This window comes from Alosa alosa, chromosome 12 (assembly GCF_017589495.1).
Source record: "Alosa alosa isolate M-15738 ecotype Scorff River chromosome 12, AALO_Geno_1.1, whole genome shotgun sequence".
In the NCBI taxonomy this organism is placed as follows: domain Eukaryota; kingdom Metazoa; phylum Chordata; class Actinopteri; order Clupeiformes; family Clupeidae; genus Alosa; species Alosa alosa.
In genome coordinates, this window is record NC_063200.1 from 32,741,959 (window position 1) to 32,767,907 (window position 25,949).

The 25,949-nt window shown below is 39.9% G+C and overlaps 1 protein-coding gene across 1 annotated transcript; it reads right to left on the reverse strand.

The window, feature by feature from the left end:
* Positions 1 to 219: 219 nt before the first annotated feature.
* Positions 220 to 25,097, reverse strand: rad23b (RAD23 homolog B, nucleotide excision repair protein). Its single transcript, XM_048258907.1, has 10 exons — positions 24,880 to 25,097; positions 23,306 to 23,387; positions 22,964 to 23,043; positions 16,320 to 16,516; positions 14,164 to 14,210; positions 13,815 to 13,942; positions 13,580 to 13,721; positions 12,847 to 12,974; positions 957 to 1,109; positions 220 to 830 (listed from the first exon to the last, which is right to left on the reverse strand). The coding sequence occupies exons 1-10, from the start codon at positions 24,943 to 24,945 to the stop codon at positions 714 to 716; spliced, it is 1,140 nt and encodes a 379-aa protein (XP_048114864.1). The 5' UTR covers positions 24,946 to 25,097; the 3' UTR covers positions 220 to 713.
* Positions 25,098 to 25,949: the final 852 nt, after the last annotated feature.

Below are 25,949 nucleotides of genomic sequence, written 5' to 3' on the forward strand. Positions count from 1 at the left end.
GTAGACAGTAACTGTCAACTACTGTAAACTATGTGAGCCATATACATGCCTTTAATGGGTTTGATAAAGTCAAATAAGTTGCATTCCTTAGGGGACAGAATATCAGTTTAATTTTATACTGCAGTTGGCTGCCAGATTTATCTGCACTGCATGCACTACACAGAAGAGTTTGATGTCTTGTAGTTTTTAAGAAAAGAAAGAACAGAAAACTAACACATGTGATTGTTTAAAAATCTTTACTGCCATTTAAAACAGCATTTGAGTAATTTTGGATCCCTATACTGGTCAATTAAAGAGGAAGAGAAAGAGAAATCAAACAGGAACATTAATGCAGAAGCCATAACAAACGTCCCAGCCAGGTTCCACCTCTACAATTGGGAAGAACAAGCTCAGCGATCAACTCAAAAACCAGTCGTCAGATTCCTTGTAATGACAGAAAAAAAAATGTTTGTCTGCGCTAAATAATAATAATTAAAAAAAGAATCAGGTAGCACACAGTTGATATCAGATGAAGCAAGTTCATTTTTACTTATTGGTGGTGATCTGAGAGAGCAGCGCAGCTCTTGAATACAAACGGAGATGACAATCCAGTGTTATCAAGCAGGTGAATTGGAGTCAAATTTATGAAAAGCGTGATGGCCCATTTTTTCTCTCCAATATGATAAATTGACAAAAAAAAGGGGGGGGGGGGGGGTTGACAATTATGTCTCCCTTTAGTCAATATCATCAAAGTTCTGTTGTAAAAGGAAGTTTGCAGCCAAGTTCTCATTCTTCTCACAAGCAAAGTATGCCTGTATAACAAGTCCTTCTGGGAATCCCAAGGCCTTTAGCTACAAAAACAAAACAAACATACATACAGGTCACACAGTTGCATTGCACCCATGACATGCCAAGTCATTAAGTCTCTGATGTATGCCAGTATTTGAGGTATACAAAGTATACAAGCATACTCTTACCCTCTCAATGGCTTCTTTCTCCTGTGGCGTAACCTGGATGTAGTTCATATGACCTCCGCCAGCCTCTGCCACGCCTCCACCACCCCCTTGCCCTCCCTCTTGGGCCGGTTCATTAAGCATCTGGATGAACTGCTCCTGATGGCTGCTGATTTGCTGGTGCAGAGGATGAGGAGAACCATTAGAGGAGAGGATATTTAAAGCTGTAACAGCCAAGAGGTCCAACGCTATGGGAGTTTTCTGCTCATCACTTATAGTACCCCTGTGAGAGATGGTGTGAGTGGGTTGGGCTGGGGGGCAGGTTAGGGGGGAAGGTGCAAGGAAGGGGGCAACAGAAAGGGAAAATATCTGATACAATATTAAAGATGACATAGAATGAATGAACGGAGTATTTCACCTTATTCTCTGATGTTAACATAGAAGCAACTATGATCTGTCAAAAAACATGCTCAGATGCCATTTCACAAGCCCATTTACAATATTTGCAGCCCTATAATTAGGCTGCCTTGCAGCCAATGATCACTCACAACAGGCTCCAGAAACTTCTACCTGAATTAGGGCTGGGCGATATGAACCAAAAGTCAGATCTCGATATTTATTTTTGTTGAATGTCGTTATACGATATACATCTCGATATCCTAATTGCTGTTTCACCAAGCTTTACAAAATAACGTGCACTACTTCAAGTGTCAAAACTGCAGTTATGCTAGAAATGCTGCACTGCGCTGCACTATATATATATATAGTGCACTTTCATACACAAATGCAATATTTTGGACACAAAACTATGACTATAAATTGCATTGTACTTGATTTGTACTGCAGTATAACTGTCTCATAACGGCAATCATTTTTTGTAAGGGAACCATTATAGCAATAGTGGCCACACTACACTTTAATTTTGCCCGCCAGCCTTGCGCTGCTGATGGCAAACTTAATGGGCAAACTCAAACTAGAAATGCAATTCCAAGGAATTACCAGTGCATGAAAATGCAAAAGTTGTGATGTGAAATATCATGTATAGTTAAAATAAATAATGCAGAGATGGTTACTACGGTGATGCTAGGATAGATATGGTGGTTGCATAGCTTAATTAAAGTTGATAGTTTAAAAGTAGACCGTTTAAAAGTTGGATGTAGATAGTTTAAAAGTTGTTGATAGACAGCTAGTTTAATGAATGTTGATATTCAAATCGTTTAATGGCTGTGTATAGGTAGATATTTAATGATAACTAAAAGTTGGAATGGCTCTAATGTTTACTAGCAGTTGTGCTAACAATTTTAACTATGCTAACAATGCTAACCATGCTACTTAGCTAACTTAACTAAGGTTTTCTAGCAGTTTTGCTAAAAATGCTAACGATGTGCATGACCGCCTATACGCGAGAGAACATGGATGTGTTCTCCATTTGAGGAACGCTATAATCGATTGCGGACGTGAACAGACAGATACAGACACGGACCGCATAGTAGGCCTACTTTCACTTTCTAGTGTGGTATTCAGTACGTGAAAGATAATTAGTAGCAAAACAGCGATCAAATATTAGCTTACATGGCAGTGAGTTTTGTTTTCAAATGTTTTCATGCATGTCTAGATAACGGGTGATGAATGTTTAGGAGACAGACTATTGTAAATCTTCAAATTATGGCTGGGGTCTTTTTATTTAGGTTGCGCAAAGCACAGCACCTTTATTTGAGGCATGGCTTACTGCTTGATTATATTGCTAAATATCGGGACTGATGACCACTGTAATCTGTGGGGTATTTAATGGTTCACTATTAAGTTTCATGTATGATAGGGTGTTGGGATTTCCATCCGCTTATTGTGAGATAAGGCATACACTTTCATTTATTCATGGAACGTGAGTTGTGCTGAAATGGAAACCTTATTCAGCCTAAATTTAGTTATTTTTTTAATTAAGCATGATTTACTTTTTTATAAAATTCGTAGGCTGATGCCTGGCAGCAACAATTGTGTTTAAATGTAGGTTACTGCTTCAGCCTCTGGCAAGCAGGGGCAGCATGCAACTGGTAGATTGAGAGCAATGTGTCAGAGACTCATGGTGTAAGACAATGACGTTTCATTGGCAACAATATTAAACCAACCAACAATATAAAATATTAAGAAGAGCTCTTTAATGAGTTAAATTGAAACAAAACTATTACTGGCCTTTATTTGTCCGAATCTGAGGCCCAAACAGAATCCTGGCCATACCGGTAATTTGAGGATTTAGGTATGCACGTGTGTTTCAGGCATACCACAACCACTAATCTCTGACTGAAAGTGCACAGGACTTGTGCATTTGAGAGCGCTCTCTCGCGGCTAGACAGTAATGTTTCATGTAGGGTTCATGTCAGTTAATATGAATTAACATTTAAAAGCATGTTCAATTATATATTTTTTCATATGGCCAGCCAAACTATGAAAAAAGTGCGACTTATAGTCTGGAAAATACGGTACTCATATTTGACTGAACATTTCATTTTACAGCTCTAACTTTGCGAAAAAAATATTGGGATATATATATCGTATATCGATATTCAACCTAAATATATCGGGATATGACTTTTGGTCCATATCGCCCAGCCCTACAAATATCTGGGCATTTGGCTAGATAACAAACTATCATTTAAAACACGTGCTTGATCTCACAAAAAAAGTAAAAATTTAATTAGATGCACTTTACAGGATTAGGTCTTGCTTCTCTTTAGAAAGCAGAATGACTATTATTCAAGCAACTATAATGTCAGTCCTAGACTATGGTGACATTGTGTATACAGTATGCATGCAGCCCCTTCCACTCTGAAATCACTTGATGCAGTTTACCACAGTTCACTATGTTTTATAACTGGAAATGGGTTTAAAACTCATCACTGTAAATTATACCAAAATGTAGGATGGTCTTCCCTCTATGATAGGAGGGAAAGGCACTGCCTCCTTTTTGTTTATAAGGCATTACTGGGAACGTTACCTGTTTATCTTGAAATTTATTCCCAAGTAAGTAAGTATCTATCTATCTATCTATCTATCTATCTATCTAACTTCTCTTCTGAACATAAAATAAAATTCAAACTCCTCAAATTAAATCTGAATTTGGTAAATTAGCTTTTACATTTTTTGCATCTAATAAATGGAACAAATTGCAAGAGTTATTGAAATTAGATAGGTTTGTCAATTTCTCCCTGAATTTCTTGATGAATAATGTAGGCTACAGCAGTTATAACACTGGCAAGCACAGTTGTTGCGGTCTACATAGCCACGTTGTGAATATACATTTCTGAATGTGTAGCCTACTTCACCGTGACTGTCTTTTTGCTAACCGGAGCTAAGTTTTACTGTCCCCTTTCGAGAATCCAAAACAGTGTCAGAGAGATGGGGAGAGTTGGGGCAGAGTTACAATGGGCATCGCTTTCAAATGGCCACTTCAGTCGCGCATTACGAGGCGTGAAGCTTTAGTACCACTTTCAGCCACTGTGCGTCGCTCTGCCACTGTACATTGCTCTGCCTGCCGCCCCTTCTGAAAAAGTTAGATTTACAGCTTACTTTCAGCTACCCCCCTCCCCAGTGTTGTGCCTGACCTCGTTATATTTTGAGCGAACGTGAACTGAACGTACTGTATTACTACTGCCTGATGAACGTTACGGCACGCTCTTTCAGTTTAACTTTGCTGAATAGGGTGCCAGATTTCTACAGAGGCTTCCACGCGAAAACCCGGCTAAAACACACCGTAAAAAGGCCTTAATATGGCAGCATGCAGGTCACCATTTGTCAAACTATGGGCCGCGGTCCGCAATATGGACAATGGTCTGCAGAGTGAAATTATTCCCAGGCCATCGTCTGATAATTTGCTGCGCAATTGATCAAGGAGCCGCGGACAGAAAAAGAAAACAAACATTTTTGCAATTAGTAGGAAATACTTGTTTGGTGTCTGCAAACATAGAGGCATAGCGTTTATTCAATGCATGCGTGTGTGTTGGTATAGCAAAGCTAAGCTTCAACCTATTGGAAGGCTATTTAATTATGAAACGACATTTAATAGAACGACATGGATTTATGCAACTTCCATAAAAAACAGAGCACAGACTATAAAAAACACTGGTACGTGTTTCCTGAATCCTTACATTCAGGCATTCAAATGAAATGTAATTAAATAGCATATAAATATTCTATCAATCAGTGTATGATGCTTGCATGAGGGAAACATCCCAAAACAACGGCACCCATGTAACTGCTGTTGTTTTGAGAACTCTCTCATGCAAGCATCATGCAACAATGCAAAAACAAAGTCAAAAACAAAATCAGTAAAACAGCACTCTGATGTGCATGTTTTCACAAACTTTTGTGAACAATCTTAGCACTTTAAACATTGACTTTTTTGAAGTGCATGTATAGCAATATAGTATAAAAATAATAATAATTGTGATATCATTATGACAATTTGGTGGGGGGTGGGAGGGGGGTTGGGTTCATGTAGGTGGGCCCTATGACCCCAAAGTATGCCTTGACTGGGCCTCAGGTCAAAGAAGTTTGAGAAAGGCTGATGTAGACGACAAAACAGCAAGGAGGCATCGTATGATCATTTAAACAAGTTTTATGACAAGGTCAGTGAGGATGGGAAAAATCATACATTTCTGTGCAAACTTTGCCCGCACTTCAGTCACAGTCATTATTCATTTAATCATTAATTTATTAATTATTAATTATTATTAATAATAATTAATAATTAATAAAATACAGTACACGTCTTGGTTCAATAGGTTACGTGCAGTCATTTTAATATGTTTTAATAAACACTGAACCAGTCCGGCCCTCGGCTTGTAGCAAATTTGTTTTTTTGGCCCTCTAATGTATTTGACATCCCTGGTTTACGCAAACCAAGCCAAGAAGGCGGATTCTGATTTTGATAATATGATCTGCACAAAAGATAAACTTAGGTAAACAACGATGTCAATATTGTTGTCAAAATCTTAACCCAGATTCGAACTCTTGGACAGGGGACTGGTAACTGCTGTTCAACGGCGGCGGTCATCTGCCGGCCTTAACGCAATGCGCCACATAAGTATGTGCAGGTGCCCGTTCACGTGCTACTAAACGTCATTAACCACCTTAGTCCAAACTACTGAAGTTTGGAAACTATCATGGTCAAAACTTACAGTACTATGTAAGTACGACAGTTTTGGGAAACAGTCATAACTTACATGTTGGTTAGTTGAACGATGCATCCTGTTAGTAAAAAGCTAACCTCCGTAGTTGTACGGGAAACGCACCCCATGTAGGCCATTAGCAATCTGTTTATTTTATTTTATGAAGCCTACACAGTAGATCACATGCCACATTCTCACTTTCAATAGACAGATGCAATAGCCATTGGTCAAGTATTGAGTATAAAGCAATTAAGATAGTACCCTATACAAAAAGTACTTCATACTATCATAAAAATTTGTTAAAACGAATAGCATTTTGCAACTTGACAAAACACTGGATTAAATATCATAGGCACAGGAGAAAACTTGTACATCCATTGGCCCGTGGGGAGATCACATGCCAGTTGCCTCCCCCTTCAGTGCTATGACTCGTTCGGCTGTGAGCTTGTTTCGCCAAAAAAACTCTATTGCAGATATCAATGCGTCTTTGTTTATGGGTTTGGCCTTACAGCAGAGGCTTAGACAACTATGACCCACTTTTTGGTTTCGTAATTTGCCCTACTTATTGACTGTAATGTAGTCAATTGACTGCTTGACAGGTTATTTTTTTTTTTTCTGTACAATAAACAAATACATCTGCTTTATGCCGCAGAATTAAGCACTTGGCCAGCCTATAGAACGGGCACATTTTGGAGAGAATAGATAATGTACGCACGCAAGAATCTGTAGGCTATTTGTGGCTGGTTACCAGCAAACAATGTTTAATGCATTAACTCAAGATGTCAAACCCTTTCTAAACAATACAAACAGAAAGGATGCAGCAGGCAGCAAATGTAGAAGAGTCATTTCCAGTGGAAGAACAAAATGCTGAATGAAGCCCAAAGATATGAAGGCATATCTGGCAAGTTGTTATTTTTTGAAGATGGTTGGGCTATAAGCCTAGTTTGCAAGGAGACATAAAGCGTGAGCATGCCACACTATCCACAGCTGTGGTAGCGGGGGGTAGGAGGATTACTGTTAGCGCAGGATTTGTATAAAATTCTTCAACAGAAGGCCTGCCTCGAATGCAGGCTTGCCCCAAAAAAAGGTGTGGTTTGCGCAGCCTACAGTAAGTAGGTCAGTGAGTTAGGAGTCCTCTAGACTCCTAACGGAGCACCGAGCACCCACGGTATCGGCGCCTATGACGAGCGTATCTCGCGGTTGCATCCATTACAAACAAACATGCAATGTGAACGTCTGGGATTGGGGAGAGCACTAAATGCTCTTCTGAATAAGCACGAAGTCATGCCTTTAAATGAAAAACACTCTTTAATAATCAAAAAAATAAACGCTAATGAAGTAAACTTGTGATCATCAAAAATCGTTTATCGCCTGTAACTCCGTGATAACAGGAAGGCATTTGGCTGAGCAACGGAGGTTAATATGCTCTTTATTTTGTCCAAATGATGTCTGTCTATCATCGTTGCACTCGGAGAAAACCAGAATGTTTAATTTGTCCTGCGTTTCTTCTACGGCTGCAAACGGGATTCCCTCGCCGTTAACCAAATATTTCTTTATTAGGGCAGGGCAGGCATATTTCTGGCTATTAAATTATTTCTAAACCAGTCTGCTAAAGTCTGTAGTGAAGTCTGTGTAGGGTTTTCCAGCTCCATTTCATTTTACGAGACACCCTGCTCACTTGAGATCTCTGCCGGGTTGTTGCAGCATCGTTGCAGCGTAACTGGAAAAATATAAATTAAAGTAGCGTGATGCCGCGCGGACCGCGAGGGAAGCTGGCCAAGTCAAAGCACTGCCCACTGTATGTGTGTCTGTGCGTGAGGGACAGAGGAACAGGCACAAACTGGCTGCTGTTTGGAAGGAACACAAGGTTATTTTATTCTATGTTATAGCTATGAACACATACTATGGCTCGTTTGAAAGGTGGGACAAAGAATAATATGTAGGCCTTTCTTCTGCTCTTCCAAACAATTAAATTCACGAAAACATTGTAGGGTCTAGGCTAATATGACTTTAAGCATAACATGGGCTATGCGATATAGACTAGGTGCACAAAAAGCTTTTCCTATACGCTCATATTTCCGGTGAAGCGTTAACTGTACTGTAACGACATCTTTTGTTATAATCCGCTCCTTACATCTTCACTCCTACAATGAATATCCTGTTAACCCCAATAACAAATTTTAACACATGCATAAATCCTTCTTTATAGCAACGTGCTGATTCCCTAGTGCAACACCCAACCAAGTCTGTGTAGACACTAATTACATTAACAGCGGCAGGTTCAAATACACCTGGCTCCACCGGAAACAAACCAGCGCACAGAGAACTTTTCGTGCACGTAGTCTATTATGATTCACGGTGAATCGCGTTTCATGGAATCCCGATAAGATAGCCTACTCTGTGATAATGGCAAAAATGATCTTATAGCGTAGTTAATATCCGATTACTATCAGGCATGAAAACGGGTCAGGGGTGAAAAAGGTGAGAAGGGCGCGCAAAGAGGGAAATGGCTGTTTCATAGCAAAACAGGCGCGAGTGACATTGTTGCCAAGAGTGCATAGCTTCCATGGAGTATGAAGTTGCCTAAAACCAGAGATTTATGAAGAAAACAAACTACAAAAGGACTAATTTTTACAAAAAAATACTTATCATTTCTTCTTTTTGGCTTGGGCCCACTTGCGCTGTTTGGCAACATGCTTCAGCCTGGCCCTCCTCTCCTCCTCAGTAATCTACATGAGTTTTCTTTCTTTCTTTGTGCCTTAAGTTATCAGACATTTCTGAAGATTTCATAGGCCTAATGGACACTTCATAGTAGACTAGAGCGTTTCTTAAAAGACGCCATTACCATGTCAAACACTGTGTTTGTCTCTGAACTCGACAAAACGCACCAGCCCAGTTTAGGAGCATTTAATTAAACTAATTAATTATTCACATTAGCCTTTGCTGTACTGATAAAGTATGCCTATTTGCTTCACCTTTTGTCGATCTACATGGCTCAAACTGCACATATTCTTCATCAAATGAACTCGTTATGTCTATATTTCTGTCCAATATCGCTAACTTTAACAACAGCCTATGCTACGTTGCTACACCAATCTCAACGTCTTTTTCTGACAGAAGTTGAACGTTTCAACTAGCCCACCTGTGACATCAATAAGAATCTCTCCTCACCGGGCTCACATTCCAGCTGACATTTCAGACGCATCTGTAGTCACACAGACAGGGAGGCTATTCCAGCTAGCGCTTCTGTTTTAGCGTTGCATCCGCTGCAAAATTTAGCTTCCACTGTTTAATAGGCTAAATGCATAGGGGCTGCATTCACATAGTCGCTTGCTGGATCAGACAAGTTTTTAATTGGGCTCTTGTCTTACAACGCATCAAGATGCTTCGCTGCTGCGTGTTGTAAACTCAGTTGTAAACTCAGTTGTAAACTCAGTTGTAAACTCAGTTGTAAAGTAAACTCAGTTGTAAACTCAGTTGTAAACTCAGTTGTAAACTCAGTTGTAAACTCAGTTGTAAACTCAGTTGTAAACTCAGTTGTAAACTCAGTTGTAAACTCAGTTGTAAACTCAGTTGTAAACTCAGTTGTAAACTCAGTTGTAAACTCAGTTGTAAACTCAGTTGTAAACTCAGTTGTAAACTCAGTTGTAAACTCAGTTGTAAACTCAGTTGTAAACTCAGTTGTAAACTCAGTTGTAAACTCAGTTGTAAACTCAGTTGTAAACTCAGTTGTAAACTCAGTTGTAAACTCAGTTGTAAACTCAGTTGTAAACTCAGTTGTAAACTCAGTTGTAAACTCAGTTGTAAACTCAGTTGTAAACTCAGTTGTAAACTCAGTTGTAAACTCAGTTGTAAACTCAGTTGTAAACTCAGTTGTAAACTCAGTTGTAAACTCAGTTGTAAACTCAGTTGTAAACTCAGTTGTAAACTCAGTTGTAAACTCAGTTGTAAACTCGTAAACTCAGTTGTAAACTCAGTTGTAACCCCCACCACCACAATATTTTTCTCATCGGATCTGCGCGAACCACTTAAGTCCCCTATTTTGGATTCAAAAGGGCGAATTTCGCAGAAAGGTGAGGAATTTTCATGCCTGTACTATGATAGGCCAACTATTGTAATATTATATTCTCATCTGGCTTTAGTATTAATTGGAAAGACATGCAAAAAAGGATGAATGACACCACAACATGTGAAGATTTGTTGGTCTGCCTTGTTTCATATATGCTGACCATGCATTGACATACTATAATACATTTTGTGGATAAACCATGGTTGGAAATAACGTTGACGTGGTCTATTTATGTGTTTTGTAGCCTATGTTTTAGAATAAGTTATCATACTTTCTTGTGCGCACTCCTCCTATGCGCTTGCATGTTTCCATCTTCTCCTCAAGCCCCTAATATTTTCCAAATTAAAAAGCACAAGTTGGTATGAACGGAAGAGAGTGGACTAATAGTTCCAAGAGAAATTGCACAACTACCTGGTTTAAGTTTGGATGCCATATTTCAAAGTCATTCTGTTTTTCAGCAAGTGATTGCTCCATACATATTTGGAACTTGCAAAAACGCAATCGTGTGCACATAGCTATCTTATATTTCAAACAGAGGATGGAAATATAGGCTAAAAGCAGACTACAATTATAAAACCGGTCTAGATTGCCTTCTCATGAACTTGAACTGTTGTCAGTTTGGTAGGCCTATTTCATTAACGATGGTCACATTTAGATAGCATAGTATGAATAATGAAGTGAACCCTCTTTGAACTCTAAATATCAATTTAACAAATTACTTTAATGACGTGATACATTAGGCCTACATAACATATTTATAAAAATGTATTAGCTGTGGGTGTTTTTCAGACAATGGGGCCTGGCAATATTGTTAAACTAAATTACATGAGAAAAAAGGACTACATCAAGATTCTGAAGGAAAACCTCTGCAAATATTTCATGTCACACCAAACATATTGGCCAAGAGAGAATCAACATTAAATCAATATTTGCCAGGGGTATGAATAATTTTGTTCTTAATTGTATGTGAGCAACGGTGCCTAGTCATTTTTGTGTATTGTGTATAACTGTATGATGTACTGTGGTTGTACTGTACTGCAGTTGGTTTTGCAAACTCCGCTTAGCTCCACTCACATCCATCTGGGGTCGCTTCCGTTGAGAGTGATTTCAGCACCAGATTTTATGGTAGAGCCAATCAGGATGCAGGGCGGGAGTTTCATAGATGTGATGTAGCGGAGAAGTGACTGAGACTGTTTTCATTCAGACAACAATGGCAGCTTGCATCGAGGAAGCAAGAATCAACATTGATGCTGCTATTTCATCCGTGTTGTCCAATCTACCCAATATTTTTTCGTTAAAAGAACATCAGAGAACGGTTCTGAAGGCTTTTGTTGGTGGAAACGATGGTCAATAAAGATGACTGACAAGTGGCTTATCCAATCATATGCAAAGATTTTTGATAAGGCCCAGCCTTCTGAAACACCTCTCCAATGGAGCGATACCAGATGGATGAGTGGAGCTAGGCGGAACGAAATTCATCTGGCGAGAGTCAGGTTAGGATGTGGCAGGGCTTAAAATTCATTTTTCAAAATGGGAGGTTATTCATGTAGGGGGGATTTACACAATTTGGGGGGAAGGGGGTCGATTCTGATACCAAGTCAAGAATTGCGATTTCAATACTTCGATACTTTTAAAAAAAAAAGTGTTTGATTTTGGGCCCCCCACCACCCTGACGTCATCAGTAATATATACTGTAATGGGATCATTCACAACAGTGGACATCCTAGATTCTGCTTGACTCTCTCCACACACACAAACACACACTGAAAATGATAGCTTATGTGATATGTTTCTATCATATATTTTTGAATTCATATAGAGTGTATTTATTTAATAATGCATTTTTTAAAGTATAGCATTTTACTAGTAATTACTATAGTAGCTAAACATATTTAGTCATTTGAATGCCTCATATTGACGTTTAACCTATAACACTTAGGCATATCTTTAATGTGGTATGTAGGTCCAATTGAGTGCACATTGGTGATGAGTAGGTGTAATTCAGTGCCGGTCACTTTAAGAAAATACCTGAGAGTAATTCTATGGAGTAATTAGCCCCCCTTCAACCTGACGGTTTTAGGCTGTAGTCGCTAGTGAATAAAAGTTATGCATAGTGCGGTATGTGTATGCAAATCATTATGTTTTCTATGTCATTAGATACAATAAATGTTCAAAAAACTAACATGTCGAAGACAATCTTTCTGGTATCAAGTGTTGACGGACCTGAGCTAGCAGGATAGTTACCAAGGAGCTCTTTCCAGATGTAAAAGTTTGCCATGGTAGCGTAGCCTATTTGCGTAAGCGCAAAGTGGTTCTCTCTCTCCCTCTCTCTCTGTGTGTGTGCGCCTGCATGAGGCTATGTTCAATTCAACTCGGTAGTTGATCAGTCCGGGTCAATAGCACCGCATTCACGCCCACTTAATGATTAGGCTATATTAACGCCATCAGACAGGCTGTAAAAAGTGTATGCGGGAATTTCTCGTATTATGATGGCTAGAGTTGCGGGACTTGAACAAATTATGCGCAATACCCGCAATCCCGCAGTGAAATTTAAGCCCTGTGTGGCAGCATGTACAACAAATAATGGGTCCACAGTCACAGCCACAATGAGTTTAAATGAATGATTATGGTCTCTAGAGGAAGATGAAATTATGTGAGAAAGTAATGAGAGTGTTCATACCTGCAGAAGCTGAGGGTTCTCCCTGCCTATCTGTTGCAGGAGAGCTGGTAGCAGTGAGGGGTTCTGCTGGATGATCTGCCGCATCTGTTGAAACTGGGGCTGGTTCCTCAGGAATTCAAGGGGATTGGCTACGAGATCATACATCATATAAGCAAGAACATGTACAAATTAAATATGCCTGACAACCTTTTCTCAATACTCAAATTACCAAAGGAAATCCAAATATTCAATAGCAATGGGGGCTAAATGGGTGTTGAATAAACAAAGTTGGGCTAAAACTCGACAAAAACTTGACAAAAACTCAAGCAAGCAGTAAACCGAACAACTAAAATATAACCAAATACATTAGTAATAATGCATTTTGGCAAGTACATTTTAAACTGCTACAACAAAATTCCCTGATATTCCATGACTTGGCGCCAAAAATTATAAAATTCCCTTCACATGTCTGGAATAGACTTTCCAAAATGATATTCATGATATTCCAGAAATTCCATGACCTGTGGTAACCCTATTTTCAGCATAGGGCACACCTGTTTATGTCCCATCAAGCATGTGAGTAAAATGACCCTAAAAATCAGTACGCCCTCCACTGGGCTCCGAGTTGTCATCCCTTTTACATACCTCCAGGAAGTAGTCAAGAGCTGCAAGAAAGTGTGTATGTGTGTGTGTGTGTGTGTGTGTGTGTGTGTGTGTGTGTGTGTGTGCGCGCACACACATGCCTTTCTCTCACCTCCAGATGCAGCCACGGGCTGTGAAGGAGCTGTGCTTGTAGGGGAAGTAAGGGCTCCAGTGGAGACAGCTGGGGCGCCCCCCCCAGCAGGACTGACCTGCTCAGCACCAGTATTACTCTCCCCCTCCCCCACTGGGATGCCCTAACAAGATAAACAAAAAAGAACTCACAGTCTAGGTTGTGTAAGGTAAGTGTGAACATGGATCTTCAAACAAAAAAAATATTGTTTTCTCACCGTAAGCAGGTACTCCACAGCTCTGTCTGGGTTATTAAAGCTGGCCCTTAGTGCAGCAACCACTTGCTCTCTCTCATAGCCCATTAGCATCATCTCGGTCACCATGTTCTCATATGACTGGCCTGTCACTGAGAGGGAGAGACAGAAGGATAATGGGTACAAACAGAGCAAAGCTACATGGAGACTAAAATCTATGACGTAGTCTTAAGTCTTTTAAATACATGCAAGGAAAACTTTAAGCAGTTTTTGTAGGGAAAACAATGACATAACTAACCATACATCGTCAAGAACAGTTACAAAGATGAAGAAACAAAGACCTGACATGAACAAGTGATTTCTCCCTACTCACCCAATGCAGATGTTGCTTCTTCAAATATATTAACATTTGCTGAAGATCTGTAATAGATAAGTAATTATGGTCATAAAGTTGTGCTCATACGTTTACATACCCTGTACATACACATGCTAAAGTTGACTATGATCTTAATGCCTTAATTAAAAAAAAAAAAAAAAAATAGGAAAACTCCCCTTAAGGGAGACTCCCTTTAAACAACCTTTAAGGACACCAATTTTGCGTGTGAATGAATAATGTATCATATATCATTGATGTATCATACATCAATAAATGTTCTTCCTTAACTCTTTAACTGCCAAAGTCGCAAAATTGCGACAAGCGTCATTACTGAATAAAACAGACAATAAACCTGAGTACAGTGTAAAATCTCATTTGTACTCTAGATGGCAGACATCCAGAGCTTTGATTCAAGCCCGATATCACTTCTCAAAGTGCACAGGAAGTAGTACACTCAAACGTGACAAAACCGGAGAATACGTACATTTGTTTGTATTGACACGGAAGTGATTCTGATCATTGTTTTTGCGCAAATTGCAGCAGAAATACACCAAATGGTAAATAAAACGTTCACTTGTGATTAAGACTTGGATTTGTTATTTACCTATTCTAATTCTGAAGGAGAATATCTGACTTTTGGAAATGACATCGATCACCTATTATAGTCACGGTGCGTCTTTGCATTTGCATGACAGTATCCACTAAGCATACAATGTTTATTTCGACCCTTTGTCCAACATAGCTGGAGGTGGCAGTGGTAAACTTGATGCTAGTGTCTGTAATGGACATGGTAAAGACAGCAGGGATAGTAAAAATAGGGCTCTGAAGAACTACAAAGTCACCTGAGATAGAAACAAATTTATTAGCCTACTTTATGGTAGGCTTTGTGGTTATAGTAATAGTTTACTTTTAATGTTGGTTTACATTTGACTGTTTTCCTTTTTCATTTGTCATATGGATGAAATGACAAAAAAGAAAAAAAAAACTGCTCAAATATCCTCAACATCCAGTATTTACTGAAAGGTGCATAATTCGAAGTGCATTCTGATAAAGTTCCCTTGCATCCTGATAAAGTCCCCTTGAATTAAAATAGCCCCACATCACATACCCTTTACCATACCTTTAGATTGGCATGGTTTTATTTCAGTTAGCCTAATCGCTGGTTTGATTTGCATTGGGAGATGATGTTATGGAAAGAACCCCATGCCAATCGGGAGATATGTGGAAGGGTATGTCATGATGTGGGGCTATTTTAATTCCAATTAGCCCATAATGACTTTAAGGCATAAAATGCACACTAACAGTGCAATACTCTGTGAACACAAACCTTGTGTCTCTCTGGCGTGTGCTATAACAGTCAAATTATCATTCTGTGTTATTAAATTTCTCTATGTTCACGTGTAATTGTCGGTTCCGTTTAGTAGCCCAGCTCACGGTAAGAACGGTTTCAAAATAAAAGCCCCCCAAAACAGAACTGGAAATAAGGCAAACAAAGTAAACATGAGAATTGCATTAATAGTAATGTAATTAAAAAAAGATCGAAAATCAAATCGAATCGTGACCTTAAAAAATTAAATCGAATTGAGGATTTGGAGAATTGTGACACCCCTAGTCCTGAGACACAGACACTGTATTAAACTGGAAAGTGACCATATCCACTGTCAAATATTGGCCCTCAGGCAGGAGCCTAAAAGGAGGACTAAAGAGAGGAATATACTTGGTTCGTCTATGTTTGAATATCAACAAGCTTTCTCCAGAATAGCTGACTGTACCTTTAACTTAAATGCAAAAGGTTTTAACAGTATAGCCATACAAAACCAGATCGGGGCAGCCGTGGCCTACTGGTTAGCGCTTCGGACTTGTAACCGAAGGGTTGCCGGTTCGAACCCCAACCAGTAGGCACGCTGTAGTGCCCTTGAGCAAGGCACCTAACCCCTCACTGCTCCCCGAGCGCCGCTGTTGTTGCAGGCAGCTCACTGCGCCGGGATAAGTGTGTGCTTCACCTCACTGTGTGTTCACTGTGTGCTGAGTGTGTTTCACTAATTCACGGATTCGGATAAATGCAGAGACCAAATTTCCCCTCACGGGATCAAAAGAGTATATATACTTCTATATGTCGACATCATATAGGATATCCCAAACACAGTGAATACCGGGTAGGTGTGGAGGCAGGTGCAGCACTGGTGGGAGGCTTCTCGTCTGCAGGCTTGTCCTCCTTGGACGCACTCTCCGGGGGGTTCTCGGGAGCTGTTGCCCCTGCACTAGAGGGGGTAGTAGAGGCTGTAGTGCTGGAGCTAGTTGTGGTTGTTGTAGCAGTGGAAGGCTGAGCTACAGCAGGAGCTGCTTTAGGCTGCATGACAAGAGAGTCAGTAAGTATCAGTAAGTCTATTACATCTGAAGTTTAAAATCACCATGATACTGCTGAAGCAACCTACCCATCCAATTATGCAGAGCCCTTCCTAAACACTCCCTCACATTCCCCTCCTGCTGTAGGGAAGGATATAAAGGTGACTGATATTTCCCAAACACTTTTTTCCTTTTTTTTTAATCTTTTTACTTGAAGGCAAGTTCTAAACGTAATGATTGGTTGCCTACTGTTCCTCCACCACACCCACATATCACTAAGGAACAACCATACAGGGAATGTAACAGCAGCGGAAACAGTCCAATCGTAACAGGTTGCTTAGTGGAGGCACAACTAGTACAGTTGGAGTTTAATAAAAAAAAAGCTGAAACCTCTGCACATCTAAAATTTAGCAGACATCCATGCAGTCTCAATTCACAATTTTTTGTGGCTATATGGGTTGTAAAAAGCCAGACACTTTATAATTAGGAGACACAGCTCTCAAAAAAATCCTTCAAAGAAATGTATGTTCGTAACACCGATGGCAGTTGTACACATCCCAACCCTTCCTGTAATGTAAGTAACCAACCGTACAGACCTCTGAAAAAAAAGCTGCCATCTTTGAGATCCGGTATCTTGTGATTTTTCCTATTGGGCAATTCCATGGAAAATTAAGTTTTTTGTAACATCCATAACGCCAATAAAATGTGATTGTATGGTATATGGTATGATTACATGACATTTGAGCATTTGCTATTTTTGGCTGAAGAATGTACATGAGAAAAAAATGCACATAAAAATGAATGTTATCATTCACATCATAAAAATGCTAAGGCATTTCACTGGTGTTTTGGATGTGACAAAAAGTCAATTTTCCGTGGAATTGCCCCATTTTAAAATAACATGGGGGTTATGAATTATTGCACCTATTAAACTCTCGCTGGGACAAAGAAGTCTGAAATGCAGACGTTTTGCTCAACACAGTTTTGTCCTCTGCCTTTGAGTGGCTCCCATGTTAAGACGGAAAACTTAATTTGCTACCCCAGAGCTAACTTGCAAATGCATCTTAGTAGCACTCGGCCACATTCATTTTATCAAAGTTGCTCCCAGAAGAAAAGGTTAGAGACCCCTGGTCTAAGAACATCACCTTGGCCACGAAGCAGTGGGCAACACATAGCAAGGTCCTGCTTCTGTGCACACAGCAATATAACTAGCCAAAACAGAGTGCTGACCTATACCTTAGGAAACACCTTTCAGATTAATTGGAATGCCATGCCATCTCCAAGCTGCACCTTATCACTTAGGATCAATGTGTAAAGCCCTGCAGGCAGGTTCCAAATTTTTTCATGAGCAGCAAAGGGCAACTCCATGTTGGTTTTGAAATTAAATAATCCATATTCATATCTGGTGTAAATTCAGGTGACAGACTAGCTTTGTTTTGTGTCGGGTTTTGTGATAATTTAGAAGATACATCGAACATCACTAATTCGCAATACAAACATCCACCATCAGACAGAACGGACAGACAGCACACACACACACACACACCTCACCGTCCCTTGAGCACTCATGTCATTACACGATTAACATTACTAGTGCAGTGCCCGTTCAAACATGCTATTTTAGGTCTATTTTTACTTAGCTAAATTATAATGAAGGATCCGTTACCTAACTAAGACATCATGGGTTTTTTATTTTATTTTTCTATTTAATGTATATTTTAATGTACATTAAATACTGTTCAATTGTAAGATACCCAGTATCTCAGGCGACCCCACATGGGGTCCCGACCCCAAGGTTGGGAAACGATGATAAAAAGAAAAAAATGGTAGTTTTGAGTTTGACAGAGAACTCAGTTTTCCAATGAGCAGCAATACTACATGAGTATAAGGTTGACGACAGGTTGCAATATGGTGAGGGACAGGTCGTGTTGTGCTATGAAAAAACATATGCATACTTTCTGAGCACAAACACAGTCAGCCATAAATAAACATGGCTCACTGCGTGTAGTCTACCTCTGTCGTGGTGGCAGTTGCACCAGGTATGGAAGATGTCCTGAAGAGCATGAACGCTAGCCTTATGGCCATCTTCAGACTGGTGGGGTGATAAAACTTTTTTCCCATTGCTTCCATAAACAATTTTCTTGCAGCAAACCACGCAAAAGCAAACCCCGACACTTTATTTTTTTTAGACCATGAACTGTATGGCTTGCCGTTCTCCCCGGTTTCCCATACATTGACTAATCTGTGGTGGGCCGCCATAAAATCAACAGTGGCCGCCACACAATAATGTTCTATGCTGTACTGTTTAAATTAGATAAAATCCTTTCATTGAGCTGTGCTTTTGACACACGCTGCCTTTCCCGGCCCCCTCTTATAACGGATCCGGCTGCTCCTCCTCTGCATGTACAGTCCACAACTTCGGTGAGTTTCACGCCTTTGTAAACGGGTTTTAATGCGCTTTAGGAAGGATTGTTCCAGTGCACCTATGCAGGGGGCTACCACAGAAACCGAAAATTCTCAGGACAGCAGCATGTGTCCAAATTTCAATCTTAAACGTTCCATTTAATCATAAACTATCTGAAAACAGGGCTTTAAGTGTAAAATACCGAACTTGTCCTTTAAGGATTGTTGTTGGTACATAGAAACATTGCATAAAAAGACAACGGCCTAAATTGCTATTAAATCCGGCTTAACATTGTGACCATGCTGCAAGAAATTTGTTCAAAACTGCTGCATTCAAGATAACTCTGCTAAAGTCTTATCACAACATAGTTTAGTGTCCCAAATTTACTAAGTGAAGTTATGCAATCAAGGAACTCAATTAGACCTACACACCTACAATGTATTGACATCAAAGATACGTGTAATAGTTTAGCTCACAGGTGGGATGGGTTTTGTGATAATTTAGAAGATACATCGAACATCACTAATTCGCAATACAAACATCCACCATCAGACAGAACGGACAGACAGCACACACACACACACACACCTCACCGTCCCTTGAGCACTCATGTCATTACACGATTAACATTACTAGTGCAGTGCCCGCTCAAACATGCTATTTTAGGTCTATTTTTACTTAGCTAAATTATAATGAAGGATCCGTTACTAACTAAGACATCATGGGTTTTTTATTTTATTTTTCTATTTAATGTATATTTTAATGTACATTAAATACTGTTCAATTGTAAGATACCCAGTATCTCAGGCGACCCCACATGGGGTCCCGACCCCAAGGTTTGGAAACGATGATAAAAAGAAAAAAATGGTAGTTTTGAGTTTGACAGAGAACTCAGTTTTCCAATGAGCAGCAATACTACATGAGTATAAGGTTGACGACAGGTTGCAATATGGTGAGGGACAGGTCGTGTTGTGCTATGAAAAAACATATGCATACTTTCTGAGCACAAACACAGTCAGCCATAAATAAACATGGCTCACTGCGTGTAGTCTACCTCTGTCGTGGTGGCAGTTGCACCAGGTATGGAAGATGTCCTGAAGAGCATGAACGCTAGCCTTATGGCCATCTTCAGACTGGTGGGGTGATAAAACTTTTTTCCCATTGCTTCCATAAACAATTTTCTTGCAGCAAACCACGCAAAAGCAAACCCCCCACTTTTATTTTTTTTTTAGACCATGAACTGTATGGCTTGCCGTTCTCCCCGCTTCCCATACATTGACTAATCTGTGGTGGGCATATAAAATCAACAGTGGCCGCCACACAATAATGTTCTATGCTGTACTGTTTAAATTAGATAAAATCCTTTCATTGAGCTGTGCTTTTGACACACGCTGCCTTTCCCTGCCCCCTCTTATAACGGATCCGCTGCTCCTCCTCTGCATGTACAGTCCACAACTCGGTGAGTTTCACGTCTTTGTAAACGAAGGTTTAATGCGTTTTAGGAAGGATTGTTCCAGTGCACCTATGCAGGGGGGGCTACCACAGAAACCGAAAATTCTCAGGACAGCAGCATGTGTCCAAATTTCAATCTTAAACGTTCCATTTAATCATAAACTATCTGAAAACAGGGCTTTAAGTGTAAAATACCGAACTTGTCCTTTAAGGATTGTTGTTGGTACATAGAAACATTGCATAAAAAAACAACGCCTAAATTGCTATTAAAATCACGCTTAACATTGTGACCATGCTGCCAAATTTGTTCAAAACTGCTGCATTCAAGATAACTCTGCTAAAGTCTTATCACAACATAGTTTAGTGTCCCAAATTTACTAAGTGAAGTTATGCAATCAAGGAACTCAATTAGACCTACACACCTACAATGTATTGACATCAAAGATACGTGTAATAGTTTAGCTCACAGGTGGGATGGGTTTTGTGATAATTTAGAAGATACATCGAACATCACTAATTCGCAATACAAACATCCACCATCAGACAGAACGGACAGACAGCACACACACACACACACACCTCACCGTCCCTTGAGCACTCATGTCATTACACGATTAACATTACTAGTGCAGTGCCCGTTCAAACATGCTATTTTAGGTCTATTTTTACTTAGCTAAATTATAATGAAGGATCCGTTACCTAACTAAGACATCATGGGTTTTTTATTTTATTTTTCTATTTAATGTATATTTTAATGTACATTAAATACTGTTCAATTGTAAGATACCCAGTATCTCAGGCGACCCCACATGGGGTCCCGACCCCAAGGTTTGGAAACGATGATAAAAAGAAAAAAATGGTAGTTTTGAGTTTGACAGAGAACTCAGTTTTCCAATGAGCAGCAATACTACATGAGTATAAGGTTGACGACAGGTTGCAATATGGTGAGGGACAGGTCGTGTTGTGCTATGAAAAAACATATGCATACTTTCTGAGCACAAACACAGTCAGCCATAAATAAACATGGCTCACTGCGTGTAGTCTACCTCTGTCGTGGTGGCAGTTGCACCAGGTATGGAAGATGTCCTGAAGAGCATGAACGCTAGCCTTATGGCCATCTTCAGACTGGTGGGGTGATAAAACTTTTTTCCCATTGCTTCCATAAACAATTTTCTTGCAGCAAACCACGCAAAAGCAAACCCCCGACACTTTATTTTTTTTTAGACCATGAACTGTATGGCTTGCCGTTCTCCCCCGTTTCCCATACATTGACTAATCTGTGGTGGGCCGCCATAAAATCAACAGTGGCCGCCACACAATAATGTTCTATGCTGTACTGTTTAAATTAGATAAAATCCTTTCATTGAGCTGTGCTTTTGACACACGCTGCCTTTCCCCGCCCCCTCTTATAACGGATCCGCTGCTCCTCCTCTGCATGTACAGTCCACAACTCGGTGAGTTTCACGTCTTTGTAAACGAAGGTTTAATGCGTTTTAGGAAGGATTGTTCCAGTGCACCTATGCAGGGGGGGCTACCACAGAAACCGAAAATTCTCAGGACAGCAGCATGTGTCCAAATTTCAATCTTAAACGTTCCATTTAATCATAAACTATCTGAAAACAGGGCTTTAAGTGTAAAATACCGAACTTGTCCTTTAAGGATTGTTGTTGGTACATAGAAACATTGCATAAAAAGACAACGGCCTAAATTGCTATTAAATCCGCTTAACATTGTGACCATGCTGCGCAAATTTGTTCAAAACTGCTGCATTCAAGATAACTCTGCTAAAGTCTTATCACAACATAGTTTAGTGTCCCAAATTTACTAAGTGAAGTTATGCAATCAAGGAACTCAATTAGACCTACACACCTACAATGTATTGACATCAAAGATACGTGTAATAGTTTAGCTCACAGGTGGGATGTGACCTATGACCTATGTTATTAAGCTTTAATTGTAAATAATCATTTTCAACTCCCCCCCTCCTCCTAAAATATGTGTTTTTTAAGCAAATGGGCTAATGAGACAAGTGTGTAGGCTACAACATAAACAAAGCGAAACTTTGAGCCTTGAGCTGTCACTGATTGAGACACAGAAAGTTCTCAAGAACACTATTAGGTCTGTAAACATTTAACAGCACAAAATTCACATTCATTCGGACCTAATATTTGTAGTAGACCTCCTCCCATTTTTTCTCTCTCATCGGATCTGCATCTATCTCAAATATGGCATTTTTAAAATCAAATTGACGGAAATCTGTCGTAGTGACGGAGAACTTTAATCTCTGCGCTCTAATTTTTGCCACTACCGTTACTGGATAGAGATACCGCAACTATGCTTTCATGTGCTGCCGGTATACTTATTTCAGTCTTGCACTGCTGACTGTAAGTAGGCTTAACTAATTCTATGGAGGAACATCTCTGTAGATACATTTTCAGAACATTTTGTTCGCTTAGATTTTGTACAGAAATATATTAGCCCTTCCTGCTTCAGCTCCAAACCATATTTGAATCATTACAGGATTCTCCAGGACCAAAGTGTTGGTCACGAGCAGCTAGTAAATCTTTCAATGGAGGTTAATAAAGGCTCACTTACCTTTGCTACCATGACAACCACAAAGTTTTTCTCATCTATTTTATATTCCTTCAGAGCTGTGTCATCGTTAAGGATTTTGCCTACAAAGAAGACGACAATCTATTTACATTTGACCTGAGAATAGTACAATTTACCCATCAGTACTCTGCTGCATATCTATCCAAACCACCCTATCTGACCCACATGAGCCCCATCTAGGCAAGTGACTTGCAAATGCAGCACAGCTTCTCTGACCAGCTTGACGTAGAATTCAGTTGGGGAAATTATACATTAACACAATAAACTGAGAGCGCATTCATACAAGAAATAGAAAAGGAGGCAGGGAAATAAAGAGGGTCATACCTGCATATATCAACTTCTGTCCTGCAACTGGAAAACATTCCTTTCCCTTCTCATTCTCTATTTTTTCCTTTAAGGCCTTTACCTGAAGAGAAAAGGTGAAAGAAGAGTCAACTGAATGTATTCATTATCAGCATTCCCAAAATATGCAACCATGTCTTGCTACTATATGCACTACTAAAGAGAACTTCAGTGTCACAATAATATTTTGTATTATGAGTTTCTCTCTGACACAGATTCACCCCCACGGCATAGCAACAGCATACCTATAAAACACCACCAGACTACAACCACATAGCCTACCTAGAAACCTACATAACGAGTTACGAACGTGATGTGGAATATGCATTTATGGCGTTAGTGAATGACATGCCCATAGTAAGTGAATATCAACAGATAGGATGAAGCAAACCTGTCAAATGTGTGGCATGCTCAGTTTAAACAGCCTTCGATAGTTTGAAATGACTGATAACAAGGTCTATTGACAGCAAATAGTGCAAATTCAGGATTAAAAGGTATTGGGACAAACGGGCTTTGTCGTATGATAACACAAAACATGAGCAATGTAGGATTCACATGAAGGAAAATGGTTAACGTTAAATAAATCTTGCCTCGATACATGCACTTGGCTAGTCAAGTTCCTCCAGACAGAGTTAGCCTAATCGGTTCTTTATATTTCGAAGGCATTCCATATATAATATGCACGAGTGGCATGCTGGCTTGACAAACTTGCCAAATGGCTGGGGACATTCCACTTCCTAACGAACATGGTGATAGCGTACACCTCCACTGTAACGTTAGCATACTGACGTTAACGTTATCCTGCCTAGCTTGTTGTAGAAAAGTTACTGACAAATAGGCTGAATGTTTTTTGTTTTTGTTTTTTTGTTTTTTTTTATCTCTAAATACGTGATGAGATGGCAACAATACCCAACAAAATATAGATACTTACAGCTATTTAAATATATGAACATTCAAATTTCATGACATCACATTTCTTGCTATGGCAAAACAGCTAGTAACGTTAACGTTAGCTAGGAAATCCGACATCAACATGCCATAGTTTACGTTACTTCTAGTGGCTACTTCTATAAGGCCAACATATATAGCGTAAAGTTACTTGTGCAGTCAGCGACTAATAGATGCTGGAGAAGGGTATCTCACGCTGTATAATCGTACCCTTAAGGATTGCGAAACTAAGTTAATCAACATGAGCCACTTAGCTACAATTTACAATTAGCATCTAGCTTGCTATCCTAGTTAATGTCAATGCTATTGGGCTACAGGCTAGCATTACTCAGCCTGTACCTTAGAACTGTTAGCCACGTCTTTACTACCTGGTTACATAGTTCCCATAGGAAATAAACGAAAGTGAAATGAAAGTGCAATGAAAGGCAGCGTTGTCCACAAGGAACAAAGCCTTGACCCCTTACAGGTGTTGACAGCTGAAATCTTGAGAGTCTTTCACCTTCCTGAGGGAAACTATTCGTTAAATTGCTCGCTAGCTAACTAGCTAGCTAACTCATCGTAGAGTCTGTCCACCCCCTTCGGACAAATGCATGGTTTCAAGCTCTCACCGTTTCTTCTGCGTCAATGTCGATTTTAAAAGTTTGCTGTTGCAGGGTTTTCAATGTGATCTGCATTTTGACGACAATATTTTAAAGAAAGTCTTATGACTATTCCAACCCTCAGTTCTCTTACAAGCTCTGGGTAAGGATTCCTGGCTAATTTTGCTAGCTCATCACAGTCTGCCTGCCGCCATTACGCTTTCGCTTTTTTCAGCGCATAAACAAACCAACCAACCTACCTCAAACACTTAGTAGGCATGCGCAACTGCTTGTAATTGCGCGGATATTTCACGTGGTCTCTAGGTCATTGCCTGACCAAAGGGGATCCTTCTGTAAAGCGTTAAGAGTTCTGTAAATGTGTCTAATGATGTAAACTGTCTTGTAAAATCATGGGCGGATTATGAACTTTCAGGCCCCTGGGCCCAGATCTATTAAAGCAACACCAAAATAACTTTTCCTCTGTCAAACGCACTATTTGTTTATCCAGCACCGGCTTTGCAAATAACACTGTCCACAGATAAGGTAGAATATGTTGCATGATTTTATTAAAGTACGATGTATTGCGACTTCAGATTCAAGTCAAATTTGTAGTTTCTTATGTCTCATTCCATCGAACTACAGATCTGCTACCCGATCTGGCAAACGTAGGCTACATAGTGCGGTTATAGCCGAGAGGGCCGCGAAGCGAATGCAGAAGTGCTGTTCACCCTGTTACGAGTTGTTGAACCACTGAAACGATTTTGGAAACATTATTTTAAGGTGCAAAAAACTATTTGGTGTTGCTTTAAGGCCCCCCACTCATTTTCGTATTTGTGGGGGGGGGGGGGTGTTGGGAGTGCCCCGTCTAGCCCGTCCTTTTATTCCTTGACCAAGATCCACTACTTTTACTTACCATTCGCTTATAGCCCACCCAGGGGCCGATCTTGGGGGCACTATTGTTCAACCTCTATTATGCTCCCACTTGGACAAATCATCCAAAGTAATTTGATTTCATATCATAGCTAAGCAGATGACACACAAATTGACTTAGCTCGGTCACCAAACGACTGGTTCCCTTGAATCGATGTGTCAGTGTATAG

Bases quoted from the DNA above. Each gene is read 5' to 3' on its own strand.
- rad23b (XM_048258907.1), bottom strand. From the start codon at position 24,945: ATGCAGATCACATTGAAAACCCTGCAACAGCAAACTTTTAAAATCGAC. The intron at 1,110-12,846 runs GTATGAACACTC...CCTCTGCACCAG, and splicing joins AGAACCCTCAGCTTCTGCAG to CAAATCAGCAGCCATCAGGA. The intron at 831-956 runs GTAAGAGTATGC...TTGTTTTTGTAG, and splicing joins AGAAAGAAGCCATTGAGAGG to CTAAAGGCCTTGGGATTCCC.